This window comes from Diceros bicornis, chromosome 15, assembly GCF_020826845.1.
Source record: "Diceros bicornis minor isolate mBicDic1 chromosome 15, mDicBic1.mat.cur, whole genome shotgun sequence".
In the NCBI taxonomy this organism is placed as follows: domain Eukaryota; kingdom Metazoa; phylum Chordata; class Mammalia; order Perissodactyla; family Rhinocerotidae; genus Diceros; species Diceros bicornis.
Window position 1 is genome coordinate 36,908,775 of NC_080754.1, and position 14,126 is coordinate 36,922,900.

A 14,126-nucleotide genomic window follows, 5' to 3' on the forward strand; every position below is an offset into this window, starting at 1 on the left:
TGATGTGAAAGCAGGCCCTCTATCCAGAAAATCTCTCCCTACCAGTGCTGGCCATGTATCGGGCTCTCGGGAGTCTGACCACCTCGCCATGTCTAAGACCAACCCTGGAGTTCCTCCACCTGGAACTAGGTAACAGGTCGTGAGGATAACTCAGGCAAATGACCCGCTAGACCAAAGCTAAGGGAGACAAGAGTCATAATACCAAGAACCCGGAACCCATCAATGGCATTTCCTAAAAGAAGAAGAAAAATCTGCTGTGAGACTCAGCAGGAAAATACATTTAAAATTGTTTTTAGCTTTAAATAAATATTATTGCCTCTTGTTATCCTAGTGCTGACCCTCCCACGCTCTCCTTGCAGAGTGGAAGAATGTCCCCACTTGGGGTGATCAAAACAGATGGGAATGATTTGTCCAGGGAGTTAGAGGCCAAGACAAAACACTAACCAGTTCTCTTGACTTTGCCTCCCTTGTGGATAGGAGGTATCTGCATGTCCTCCCATCCTTCACCCCTCTTCTCCAGCCTGGAGGGCCTTTGAGTTACCTATATTTTAAGTTAGATAACTCTATTCAATCAGAAAGGTGCATTTGGAGTCCTAAAATTAAAAATCTCAATTTCTGTATAGCATCTCAGGGATAAATTGCCCTCTCTCTGTTTCCCAAGGTGCGCAGGTAAAATTCAGGAGGAGGGGAACTCTGGAAATTCTGCCACAGCTTTGGAACGCGGTCCTCTGAAATTATCAGAAGATTGACAGCTAATGTCCACCACTACTCAGCTAATATGAATTGTAGGCCAGTTTAGCTAGAAAACAGATCCTTAAGAACTGTCAGTTTGGTTTACTTAAAAGAACACTGAGTTTAAGGTCAGTTCTAGTTGTCTGACCATAAGTCGCTACATGACCTTAGACCAGTCAAGTCTCCTCTCTGGGTTCATCTGTAGAGATGATATTCTGGATTGCCTGCTTTCAGGTTCCTTTTCAACTGTGAAGTTCTATGATTGTTCTATGATTCTTCAGCTCTGGCAGAGGCTGTTAGACCTTAGATTAGGATTTCCTTAGAAATGAGGACCACCCCCTAATGGAGGCCCCTGAAGAGATGCTGACAAACTAGGTCCTCAGCCTCTGACCTGGCTCTCAGCAGACTCGTGCTGGACTCTGTCAGTGCTGGCAACTCCCCTAAGACCTAGCTGGGCTGGCAAGCTCCCCTAAGACCACCTCTGAGGAGCAGGCATCTTGAGTCTTGTCCTACAGCCAGCCCCAATGTCCACGCACCAACAACTGGAGAAAATGAGCAGATGAAGACTCAAAGTTGGTCCACCCCTGACCCCACTTCCTGCCTTCTGTGCCTGTGGGGAGCCAGCAGGGTGAGGCTGTGGACTCATGCAGGAGCTCTGTTTCTTTTTGTTTGTTTTTGTGTTTTTTTATGCCAAGCTCCAATGTGAACACATTAACTACTCTTACTCAGCATGTGTTGAGTCTGGAAGAAGAGAAGATTCTTTGGTTCAAGTGAGCCAGAATTTTCTCGCTGAGCCACAGTCTTCATGCTTGTGCAGAAGAGGCTAAGATGATTGCACAATAGAACTGGAATCAATTAAAGGGCCCTGGTGGGGAAGAGATTGTGGTCTGCTTAAAGCTCAGCAGACCTGCCCTTGCCCTGGAATTGACACCAGGCCAGGTGAGTTGACCACACAATAGATGAGAGAGGCCCCAAAAGCAGGGGATTGTGCAAGGTTGTCCCCTGCACAATCCCTGGGTCACCAATCTCATAGACTATAATATTGCTCTCTGGAGTTGTGTGCAGTGCACAACCTGCACATCCATATAAGACAGACCCACCAGACAGCCCCAAGAGGAAGAACAGAGGATAATTGAGGGATCTCACTCTCTTCTTTCTCAGTTGCAGACTGTGGAGCCCCAGCAGAGCTGGAACATGGGCTGGTCACCTTCTCCACCAGGAACAAACTTACCACATACAAATCTGAGATCAGATACTCCTGCCAGCAGCCCCACTACAAGATGCTCCACAACATCACAGGTAAGCCCTCCATGCTAACCCAGCCGACTCCTGCTCCCACCCTCAGGATTAGGCTGGAGGCTGAAACAGCCAGCCCATTGGCCACAGTTTGGGAGGAACTGGGAAGAGAAACACTTGGAGATATGCCTCATGTCTCCCTGCCTCAGGCCCACACTCCCGAGAGTTAGACCACGTGGCACCCCAACACCCACACATACACACTCACAGCCTCCAGCAGAGAAGCAACCCTCAGGGAGATGTGAAGGCCGATCAGTTCTGCCTCTGCCACAGACTAGCACCAAGAAAATTCTTGTAATTTCTCAAAGGCTCCAATTCCGCACTTCAAAAGAGGAGCAGTGAAATAGCTCACAGAGCTATTATAAGACTCAAATGAGATGGCGGACACAAGTGTGGTTTACTAAAGAGTTTGTTAAGTGGAGAAGGGAGGGAAGGGCAAGTGCACCACAGAGAGCCATGTGAACCTAGAGCTGCGTGACTAATGATGAGAAGTGCCTGCCAGGGGCTGGGCAGGGCAGGGCGAGGAGGAAGCAGTCCCCAGACAGGCAGGAGTCAGATTGCACCGAGCCTTGGACACCGTGCTGAAGAGTCTAAGAATGGGGAGCTATTGGTGATATTGAGTAGAGGAGGGACATGGTCAGATTCTCACTTTAGAAAGTCCATCAGGTTGCAGAGAGGAATGGCTTAGAGAGACTTGCATCAGAAAGACTATTTGGAAGACTTGCAATGATCCTCAATAGAGGAATTAAGAACCCAGCTCTATTTTTCCATGTGCTATAAACCAACCATTTTCTCCCTCTGATCCAACCTTTCCTCACTCTCCCAGGTATATATACATGTTCTGCGCAAGGAGTCTGGATGAATGAAGTACTGGGGAGAAGCCGGCCCACCTGTCTGCCAGGTACCTCACCCTCAAGTCCTCTGCCTCAAGGTCTCCCATCCGAGGCCCTCAGGTGCCAGGTGCTCTAGTTGTTAATGGAGTGGGGGGTGGGACCATGATGCTTTATTGTTCTTTAAGAGATATCTTCAGAGGGTCGAAGGTCAGAGAAGCCCAACCTCATACCTTCTCAAACCAATCAGGCTCTCTATCAGCCTGTTCTATCATGCCAAGAGCCTTCCTGTCTCCTCTGTCTGCAGTTCTGCTCCCTTCCCACCAGGTTTTTCATCCCACACAGCTTGTATATGCACCTGCTGTGTGCCAGGAAAATCAAGAAAGTGGGCACGCTGTCCTCAAGCATGCACTATGCTGTAAAGGAGACGGACAAATCAGACAACTAACAAATAACTATAGGACAGAGTAAGAAGTTCTTCCACAGGGCAATGTGTTCAAGTGTTACTGAGTGCTGCCTTCCCGTGGCTCACCTACTTTCCTCACTTTAAAATGAGAAAAGAATTTTGTGGTAACAGGGAGTGTCACTGTGCATACAGATTTGGGGGATACTTTGTGGATATTCGCTTTAGGATTAAAAGTATGGATGATTTGCATCGCAACCATAGTGCATACGTATATTCAAATTGACTTATTAGAAAATTATAGCCCCAAATGCACACCATAGGGTTAAACAAATAACACACAAAAAATTAAATCTAATGTTCACAACACAGAAATTTACACTTAAGAAAAAGCAAGAATAGCGATAATTGAAAGATACAGCCATTCAAGATAGCACCAAGGAGTGGTGCTGATTCTGTCTGCATATTCGCTCGAATAGCAGGAGCTCTGCAGTGTGCTTAAGTGTTGGGTTGCATTAAGTGTTGGTGGCACAAGTATGTCATTTGAATGGTACATTTTAGTAACCCTGAATATTCACTCAGTAGACTTCTAGATGTTAGATTAGATGTTAAAATGGAAAGGCTATAGACTCGTCTACCATTATACTTAAGAACATTTGGGAGTCAGTTTTGGCCATTGCAAGTGCTATGAGATCCCAGAGAAGGAGGAAGTCACCGCACGTGGTAGTCTGTGAGTGGAAGGGTGAGGACTGGTTGGGAAGCCTTGACTTAGGAGGGCTTTATGCCTAAGAAGGAACTCGTGAGGAGTTGACACAGGGAAAAGGTCAGCCCCCCCACTCTGCTGACCCCATCATCTCATTTAGGCTTAGCCAGGAGCACACCCAAGGGCCACAGTTAGTGATGCCTCAGAGATGAGGAGTGGTGGAACTGTGGCAAACTGGAGGGGCAAATTCCCATTTGGCTAGAATACTATGTGGCTCAAAGAAAACAGCACTGCTGGTGGATTCCATCCTGGGCAGCCATGCTGCAACCTCTGGAGGGGGGAGATGCACTGAACTGGGAGTCAGGGGCTGGGTCCTAGTCCTGGTGCCCTCATTTCCTAATTGTCGTATTTGGTAAGTAATCTCACCTCTCTGGGCCTAGGATTCCACACCTCAGAAGTGAGGGAGCAGGACCAGGTGATCCATGACATTCTGTAACTCTAAATGGTCATCATCCTCTGTATTTATGCAAAACATCTTGGATACAATGAGTCATGAAATTCCTTTAATACCTGGTATTTGGAAGAACCATGGTGTATCGTTAGACCAGGCCAGAGATTTCCAAATTATCTCCTCCTAAAACAATGAGATTGAACGCAAGCAAGCCAGAATGGAGAAGGCCATTTCATCTAGCCTCATAACATCCACCTTTCCAAGGAACCTGTTAAGCAGATATTATTTGCCCCTTATTTTACACATGAGAAAACTAAGGATCAGTGAAGTGTAATAATTTACCCAAGGCCACCCACAGAAAAGTAGGGGCAGAGCTGGAAGGTGAACCCAAGACTTTGGATGCCAACACAAGTGATGCTGAGCCATTTTTGACTCTGATTATGTTTCCTGCCAACTCATGAACCCAGAATTCTAGAATATCACATTTTTTTAAGGGCCCTCCCTTAGTACCTCCAGTCTTCTAGAGCCCAAATCTGGCTTCAGCACAGCTGAAGCTCTAGTATTTCAAGAAGATTCTTTTGTCCCAGGACAGACTGGATGGAGAATGATAGCAGCCAATAAGAATGGCCCCATTTCAATGAGCTCTCTCAAAGGTTTGTTGCATCATTCAACCTCTTAAAAGGACAAGAGAATATCAAGAAGAAAAATAGACGTTAGTGGAGAAAATGAAGATAGAATCAGAAGAAATGGGCTCCACTTCTGGCTCTGCCACTAATGACTTTGAGTCACTTGCCTTCTCTGAACCTCAATTTCTCCATCTGTAAATTAGCTGTTCTCCAAGCTTCCCCAGCTCTGACAATCTGTGACCTGGGGTGTGACACTAGCACCTTGGTTGAAGAAAGGCACCACTCAGCACTGGCTTTGTTGTGACCATGGACTGAGCAACTGGCATGTCCCTCATCAGAAAAGGGCCTTTCAGCACTAAATGATTTGTTGTGTAGGGCCAGTCACAGACTTCCCTTGAGGTGTCACACATAGGCTGCTGCTTGTAGTTGGGAATCTGGCTGTCAACTCTGAAAGGCCAAGCCACAGAGAGTTAGCTAAGGCCAGCTCACATCTGGCCTGGGGTGAACAACAGAGTGTCTCATGATCATGTAAGAAGCATTTGGCATCAGGAAGCAGAGCATCTGAAAAGCATTGGGTTGCTGAAAACATGACCTCCCCAAGTTGCCAAGAAAACGCAAATGCTCCTTGGTCTTTAAAGAATTGTTGAAAGTGTCCCGGACCAAGGAGTATATCCTGGCCATTTGCAACTAGGAGGAGGCCCACGCTCACACCAGACTTACCTCCCAGGCCTAAGAAACCCTGATGGGAAGGGCCCATGTGAGTTTGTTCTTAGTCAGTGGGGGGCTGGTACTGAAGACCCTCTGCTCATGGGCCAAAGGCATTTGGCTGCAGGAGGCTGGTGGTGCATGTGCATGCTCAGGGTACAACTTGGTGGAACGAAGTTTGAGCAGACCTTTCTTCTTCCCCTGAAGGTACTACAGGGTTCCTGGGTGCAATGATGGGTGGCTCGGAACAGGGCCCATGCATCATTGCTTGTAGATTATGCCACCTTTCTTTAACCTTCGGTTTGCCCTGGGCATCCCTTCACAGCATGAGTCCTTCAGGCCAGAGAAGAAAAGGTTGGAGGGCCCATGACGTCATCTTCATCTATAAGGAGGCATTGTGGGATACAGGATAAGGCATTGATCTTAGAATCTAGTTAAGCCCCTGCTACTCAACTTAATAGCCATGTGACCTTAGGCTAATCGTTTAACCTCTGGATCATTTTATTCACCTATAAAATGGGGGTGGCCAGGACAAATAAAATAAAAATCAAAGGAATTTGGAATTAAAGTATCCTTGGAGATCATCTTGACCAAATGCCTCATTCAGCAGATCAAAAATTGAAATCCAGCCAGAGAAATTTACTTACCCAGAGTAACATAGGACATAGGAGAGAAAAGCCAGGTCAAAGTCCCAAGTGTATTGGCTCACAGTCCATTGTTTGCTGTGACCTGCTAGACAGTCTTTTAGTTTCCTTCTATCTCTCAAAGCCCATGATCTATGGTTTTCCGACGTTTTCTAAGCACCCACAGCATGGTCCACTTCTGAGATATGAGATGCCTTTCTAAGGAAGAAAGGGGAGAAATGACTACTGCTAGAGATAGGCCTGGCTAAAGATGGTCCAGGCAAAAAGTGATCTTGGCTGGAAATGGTTCAAGATGATGAAGGCCCATGTATGAAATAGTTCCATAGATGACCTGGCTCCAGAAGGCCAGAATATAGATGGGCCAGACTAGAAAGACTTAGGCCAAAGATAACCCCACATAGAGCTCCTCCAGGCTAGCATGGCCCCGTGATATAGCATAGGGTCCTGTGGTGGCATAATCTACAGGGGGTGAGATGTGAATTTCTTTCAGTGGCTCTCTTCACATGGCTGACCTGACCAGTCTCTGTCTCTTGTCCCCACTCCCTCCTTCTCCTTACAGTGTGTGGTCAGCCCTCCCGCTCCCTGCCAAACCTGGTCAAGCGGATCATTGGGGGCCGGAATGCAGAGCCAGGCCTCTTCCCATGGCAGGCCCTCATAGTGGTGGAGGATACCTCGAGGGTGCCAAATGACAAGTGGTTTGGGAGTGGGGCCCTGCTCTCTGAGTCCTGGATCCTCACCGCAGCCCATGTGCTGCGCTCCCAGCGCAGAGATAACACAGTGACACCGGTCTCCAAGGAGCATGTTACCGTCTACCTGGGCTTGCATGACGTGAGGGACAAATCGGGGGCTGTCAACAGCTCAGCTGCCCGAGTGGTGCTCCACCCAGACTTCAACATCCAGAACTACAACCACGACATAGCTCTGGTGCAGCTGCGGGAGCCCGTGCCCCTGGGACCCCATGTCATGCCCATCTGCCTTCCGAGGCCTGAGCCCGAAGGCCCTGCACCCTATATGCTGGGCCTGGTAGCCGGCTGGGGCATCTCCAATCCTAACGTGACGGTGGATGAGATCATCAGCAGTGGCACGCGGACCTTGTCAGATGTCCTGCAGTACGTCAAGTTACCAGTGGTGCCACACGCCGAGTGCAAAACCAGCTATGAGTCCCGGTCGGGCAACTATAGCGTCACAGAGAACATGTTCTGTGCCGGCTACTACGAGGGCGGCAAGGACACGTGCCTTGGAGACAGTGGCGGGGCCTTTGTCATTCTTGATGACTTGAGCCAGCGCTGGGTGGCCCAAGGCCTGGTGTCCTGGGGGGGCCCTGAAGAATGTGGCAGCAAGCAGGTGTATGGGGTCTACACAAAGGTCTCCAACTATGTGGACTGGTTATGGGAGCAGATGGGCTCCCCGCAAGGTCTGGGGGAGCTCCAAGTGGAGCGGTGAGCTGACTGACTTCCTCAGGTCCTGCCTGCCTGCCCTGCCCCAGCCTGAGTAAGGCTGCACCACACACTTCCAACGGCACACTCCATGTTACTCACGAGACCAAATGGAATGGAACACGCTGCTCCCAGCCTCCCGAGACAGCCCCCCGGGACCCTGAGAGGCAACAGTGTGGTATTGGGAAGAGTCTCTACACAAGAGACCCGTGTCCATGGCCCTGGGCAAGTCCCTTCCCCTCTCTGGGCCTCACTCTCCCCAGCAATACAATGAGGGAGCTAGATCTGGGACCAACTCAGCACTCCTCTCCACCCCGTGGCCTTCTTCACTCCTATTCATTTATCAAACCCATTGCTGCCACTGTTGGTGTAACCGAGCTTGGACCTGGTTGTTAGGAAATGTTTTATTACATTGAGCTGAATGCTGAGTCCATGTATCTTCCCAGCTCTGCCCTCTGAGCACAGACAGGTCTAGTCCCTCTTCTAGGAGAACACCACACAGGTTTCGGGACACAGGGGTGATACCCCAGAGGCCCCTCTCTCCTAGTGAAATGCCTTAAGTAGCTTTGTCCCTGAGATTTCTCTCCCAAAAGCTTCTTGCAGTCTAAGTCTTATCCTTCATGTTCCCTATGAAAGGAATTTCAAAGGAGAAAGAGAAAGCTAGGATGGTTTGTGGTGACAGTGAGGGAGAATAAAAGCAGTGGGAGGCTCCCCAACCCCGCTAAATTCCTACTGGCAACTCAGAACAGTAATTTGGGCCCATATGTCACTCTCGAATACCAGCTGACAACATGGAGTGTCCACATCTGCCACTCCAGAGAAGCACGAAGCAAACTTCCAGCCTTGAAATGTATTATCTGAAAAGACTACTTGAGCCACAGCCTCAGGCCTGGAGACTCAGCTGGATCCTGAGAAAAAGAAAAGGCTCACACTATGCCCTGCTGTGCTTCTGGGCAGGAAAATGGAAGAAAGGTGGGCTTAGGACGTTAGCAGTGACCTGATCCATCAGACTGAGCAGTGTGTCCACGATCTGAGCTCTTCAGAGAATCCACCATGGATTCTGGACATCCATCCATGGATGTTCAGAGAGATCCACTCTTATGGTTTCCAGGAACCAGAGTCAAGGGAAGCAGAGACTTGCTAGTGAAAGGAAGTGAGAAGAGATGAAGAAACCTGGGTTCTAGCTCTGGCTCTGCCTCTAACTGGCTGTATAAACTTTGACAAATCACTTTCCCTCTCTGGACCTCAGTTTCCCAATCTTTAAAAGGAAGGCATTAGATCCCCCTCAGAGTCCTTCCAGCTCCAGCACTCAGTGCTTCCTATTGTCAACAGCCTTTCCCTGGCCCACACCAGGCTGATCATCCTTCTTCTCCCCGGACCTCGCTCTCCTGGGGATTCTCCATCAGAGAAAGGCAACCAGGGAAACCCTGAGAGGGATTCCAAGAAAACAAGTGGGAACTGTCCCCTTTTCCAGTCAGTTCATGAAAACACACTCCTATGTCTATGAACAGTGCGTGTAAAGGATGCTATATTTTGTATATTTTCTATCACAAGCTTCACTGCTCTGTCGGGCCTCTGGCGCTCCGTTTCTCCTGTCAGGGGTCTAACATGGAAATAAACCCTCTGTGGATAATCAACAGCCTTCGTTTTAGAGTTTGGTTATTGTTGATGTTTGGTTTCTTTGACACTATGAAGAGAAACTGGCCTCTCGTTAAGCCAAAATACCTCTCATTACAGAAAAAGTACAACTTTTGTCACCCAGACATCATCTAAGAAGGGATGATGAGGAATGGAGTTGGTTATTGACATGCATGTTCCTTCATTGAATCACCTGCCATTTAGGTCCTTGACTTCAAAGAGCTCAAACTAGCATGCAAGGCAGGGTTGTGTGCATCTAGGTCTCACACGGGCTAAAAGAGTCAAGTGTCGTAAGAGGGGTAGAGATTGAGGTACTATGAGAACTTAACGGAGGGAGAGATTCATACAGTGAAGGGGATCTGGTGAGCTTTGCAGAGAGGTTTCAAAGGACGCGCTGGGAGATGGGACAGAAGGGTCCAAGTGGACAGAATCAAGCAGGAAAGCATGCATGAGTGGAGTGGGAGCAGTGAGGATTGAGGGAAAGTTGAGAGTCTTGCATACTAAGTTTGCACTCTGTCATGTAACTAGTGATTCTCTAATTGGGGTCTATCGGAATCACCTGTGGTGCTTGTTAGAAATGCAGATTCCTGGGTCCCACTCATGAGAAATTCTGTATCACCAGGTCTGAGGTGGGCAGCATGGTGTGGAAAGTGGGGTGGGGGGGGTGGGCACTGAGCTACAGAGAGCAGTTGAGAAGCTACTGCAAACACTCTGGGGAGAGATGGTGAAAACCCACCAGACCTAGGGCTATGACAGTGCAGATGTGGGGGCGGAGGGAGTTTAAAAACATTTAAGTAGTATGTTGGCAGGGCTTGGTGTAACGGCTGTTGTGTGAAATAGTGCAGGCGCGGGGGTGTGGGTGTGGCAATGCCTTTGTTCTGGGTTTGTATCATAATGAAAATGTTATGCTTTTTACACTACTGAGAACTAAAAGAAACCTAAACTATGCTTTACATTTTATATGTAGCTGGTTTCAAGGGTTATCCGGTCTTGTGTTCCATTACATTTCAGATTTTTACTTTCCTCTAGATATTTGGACTTTATGTTGTGACATATGGAGACACTGAGGTGTCATGAGGTTACGTGGAAAGCACACTGTGACATGGAGTGGAGAAGACACATTACTCTCTGCTTCTCCTGGTGATTGTTTACTGGTTTAGTGGCTGATTGAATATGAGGGTTGAAGAAGAGAGGCAAGAAGGATACGGTCCATGCAGACATTAATAGACATCTGGAATAACAAAGGGAAGAAGGTTGGTGAAGGGTGGAGACCAGGGCTTGGTTTTGCTGTGTTTGAGGAGTTTATGAGCAATCCAGCTGGAGATGTTAGGAAGGAAGGAATATTTCAGAGGAGAGGGCAGATGAGAGACGCTGATTTGAAATCCATCAGGGTATAGGTGGTATGATGACGTGGGCAGAGATGGTATTATCTACTGGAAGTTTGCAGAAAAGAAAAGGGACAGAGCACTGGAAGGCATGGAAAGGAGAAGAGAAACCCCAAGAAAGAGACAAAAAAGAGGGATCAGAAATATAGGAAGAGAAGTGCTTCAGATGCCAAGGAGGGAAAGCGTCAAGAGGGATGAAGTAGTCAACAGGGCACCTGCCACATGACAGTCCAGAGGAATGCTTCCACGCTGGACGTCCCTGGGGACAGGGACCAGGTGTCTACTGTCAGCTCTGGGAAAGGATCTGTGTTTAAAGTCCCTAACATTCCCTCCCTCTCTTCTTCCTCCTCCTCTTCCTCCTCCTCCTCCTCCTCCTTCCCTTCCCTTCCCTTCCCTTCCCTTCCTTTCTCTCCTCTCCTCTCCTCTCCTCTTCTCTCTCTCTCTTCCTCCCCTCCCTCCCTCCCTTTCTCTCCAGGCTTCTCCTACATTTTTATCTCTTTCCTGAGGCAGGAAACTGCCCTCCATCCTCCCTTCTCTATGGCTTATAGTGAAAATTATATGCTCAGTTCTCCAGGTTTTGGTTCCGTGAAACCTATAAATCTTTTACCACAATGCCTAACTCTTTGAATGAAAGTCTATATTTCCAGACTTTGGTTTCTGCTTTGCTCTTTCAAAGGTCAAAGCGTATCTAGCCTCACCTAAAACAATGGATGCTCCAGCTTCAATAGTGGGGAGCCACAGGGCAAGAGAAATTCCTAGGGATGAAGAATACATGAGCTAAAATTTCAAATAGTATCCTCCTGTATGTGTAAATATCACTGTGGAAGTTCCATATATGGGCCAAAGCCATTCTATCTCCATCAGTGGTTGTGGATCTATTAAATATGCAATGGCCACTTTATTTCCACGGTCATACAGAGCATGGCACTTTCTTCTTCTGAATCCACCTCCAAAGGAGACTGTCAATTCCTCTTTCTAGAAGCTAGTCTATGGAAGGGAGGAGAGGGAAAGACTGTGGAATGAATGAGAAGCAAGGAAAGCAGAAGTTTGATTTTAGGATAAGATGGCTTGACCACGTTTTGGAGGCACAGACAAAGGAGAGATGCAAGAGTCAGGAGAGGGATGAGAATCCCCAAAGCCAGGTCCCCATGAGTTTGGAAGTGAGGAGATCCAGAGCCTAGAATTAGTTCTGAAGAGAAGAAAGTTTACAGAGGAAGCAGATGGAGAGGAGGATGGTTGGGGAAGTTCCCACCCGGCAGGCTCGGAGTATCTGCTGGGAGTGGGGGCAGGAGGTTAGCCTGGGGCAGTTGGCCAAGCGCGCATAGAGTGATGATGTTGGAGATGCTGAAGATGCTGTCAGGTTGCAGTACATTCATCTGTGATTTTCCCCAGCCCTACCAAACCTGATAACAGCTACAAAGAAGGCGGATATCTTGAGGTATGAGTGCTCCGGGAAGCCACGTAGGTAACAGTTAGTGGTGGGGTAAAGGCCAGAGTTGGAAATCAGGAGACCTAGAATTAGAGTCTTGCCACTAACTCATAGAATAACTTTTGGCAAGTCAATTCCCTTCTCTAGGCCCCGGTTTCTTTAGTTGTGTGATGAGAGGGAAGACTAGATGGTCTCCAAGATCTGTTCATCTATAAGGTTCTGTGTGTCTGTGTCTGTGAATCCAAGTCAATGGAAACAGAGTAGGGAGCAGGCAGATACTTGTGGTAGGGGTCTTCAATCCCCCATGGCCCTGAGGAAGGGCTTCTCTGAGGAGAAGAGATCCCTGTGGATAGAGGATGAAAATTCTTTACTAGTCAAGACTTTCATTTATGTGACAGAAATCCAACATATACAACTTAAAGGAACAAAAAAGAGAGAGAATTATAGGCTTACATAGCTAAAAGTCCATACCAAAAGGCTTCAGGTATGGTTAGATCAAGGACCTCAAATATCAGGATATAATCTCTCTTGCTTCTCTCCTCATCTTCTAGCTCTACTTTTTTCTCTGTTAGTAGCATCATTCTCAGCAGACTCAAGGAAGTGATCATTGGCAGATCTGGGCTTATAGCCAGCAGCTTAGCAACCCTAGCAGAGAAAAGCCTTCTCTTTTTCTAATATTTAGCAAAATTCCCAAGTCAGACTTTCATTGGCCTAACTAGGGTTACGATCCCATCTCCGAGCAATCCCTGGGACCAGAGGATGAGAGGCTTTAATTAGTCAGGAATGGGTCACATTCCTACCCCTAGAACCAGAAGTAGGGTCATTCCAACTCAGGACATATGGACTAAGAAGGGGGAAGAGTGGACCCCAGAGGGAAAATGGGGTGCTGTTAATGAAAGGGGCAATGGATATTGGGAGACCAAAAATAACAGATGTTCCTAACAAAGGGTGATAAGCTGGTAGCTCTGGCAAAAGGAAAGACAGAGCCCAGAGCATGATCTGTCCCTCCCTCTCTTGGCTGCAGTGTGTGGGATCCCCAAGTTCTCCCGGAAGCTGATGGCCAGGATCTTCAATGGACGCCCAGCCCAGAAGGGCACCAACCCCTGGATTGCCATGCTGACACACCGGAATGGGTCGCCCTTCTGTGGGGGTTCCCTTGTAGGTAAGAAGGTGGAAGGGATAGGGGACCCAGGGTTGGGCGGCAGGATGGAAGCGAAGGCACCCAACCCTCTTCCTGGAGACTGACCAAAATTACTTCGCTGAGAATCACTGTCCACACTAGTAGCAGGGCCCAGAAGTACAGTGTGGTAGAAAGAGCCCTTAGCTGCAGCCAGGAGACACGTGTTCCTGGTCTAGCTGGCTGCCTCCGTCAACAGGCACCTACTGAGTCCTGGTCAGTCTCTGGCACTGGGGAGAGCCAAGTCAGGGAGTCAGCCCCTCAAACCTGGATCACAGCACAAGGTACTTAACGTGCGGCTCAGAGGCAGGGTGTGCCAGGGCTGTGGGACCAGGGAGAACCAGGAAACTCACCCTGGAGAAGTCAGGGACAGGATGTATGAAAGCCTTGAATGCCATGCTTAAGAATTTAGATTTTATCCTGAAAGCTGCTGCAGGTTTATAAACATGTTCTGGAAAGCTTTCTCCAGAGGCAGCATGGATTGAAAGGAGAGTGAATCAGAGGCCAGGAATTCAGTGAGGTGGCTATTGCAATAGTGAGGAGGGGAGTCATTAGCCTCAGAATAGGAACAGGGGACAAGCGATGAAAATGAGGCAGATGCAAAAGCACTGTGAAATAGCATTGTCAGGATTTTGTAATGGGCTGAACATCTGTGGGAGTGGGAGTGAGGA

General features: G+C 48.2%; 1 protein-coding gene across 2 annotated transcripts in view; it reads left to right on the plus strand.

Moving 5' to 3' along the window:
* MASP1 (MBL associated serine protease 1) overlaps nt 1-14,126 on the plus strand; it is a 64,265-nt gene that overhangs the window by 39,143 nt on the left and 10,996 nt on the right. Inside the window, exons 9-11 of one of the 2 annotated variants that reach the window (XM_058556138.1) lie at nt 1,894-2,031; nt 2,855-2,929; nt 13,303-13,440. In XM_058556138.1, coding sequence (XP_058412121.1) covers nt 1,894-2,031; nt 2,855-2,929; nt 13,303-13,440 — 351 coding nt within the window. Of the gene's footprint in view, nt 1-1,893; nt 2,032-2,854; nt 2,930-6,949; nt 9,452-13,302; nt 13,441-14,126 lie in introns of those variants that run through there. The other variant, XM_058556137.1, reaches the window with a different exon arrangement.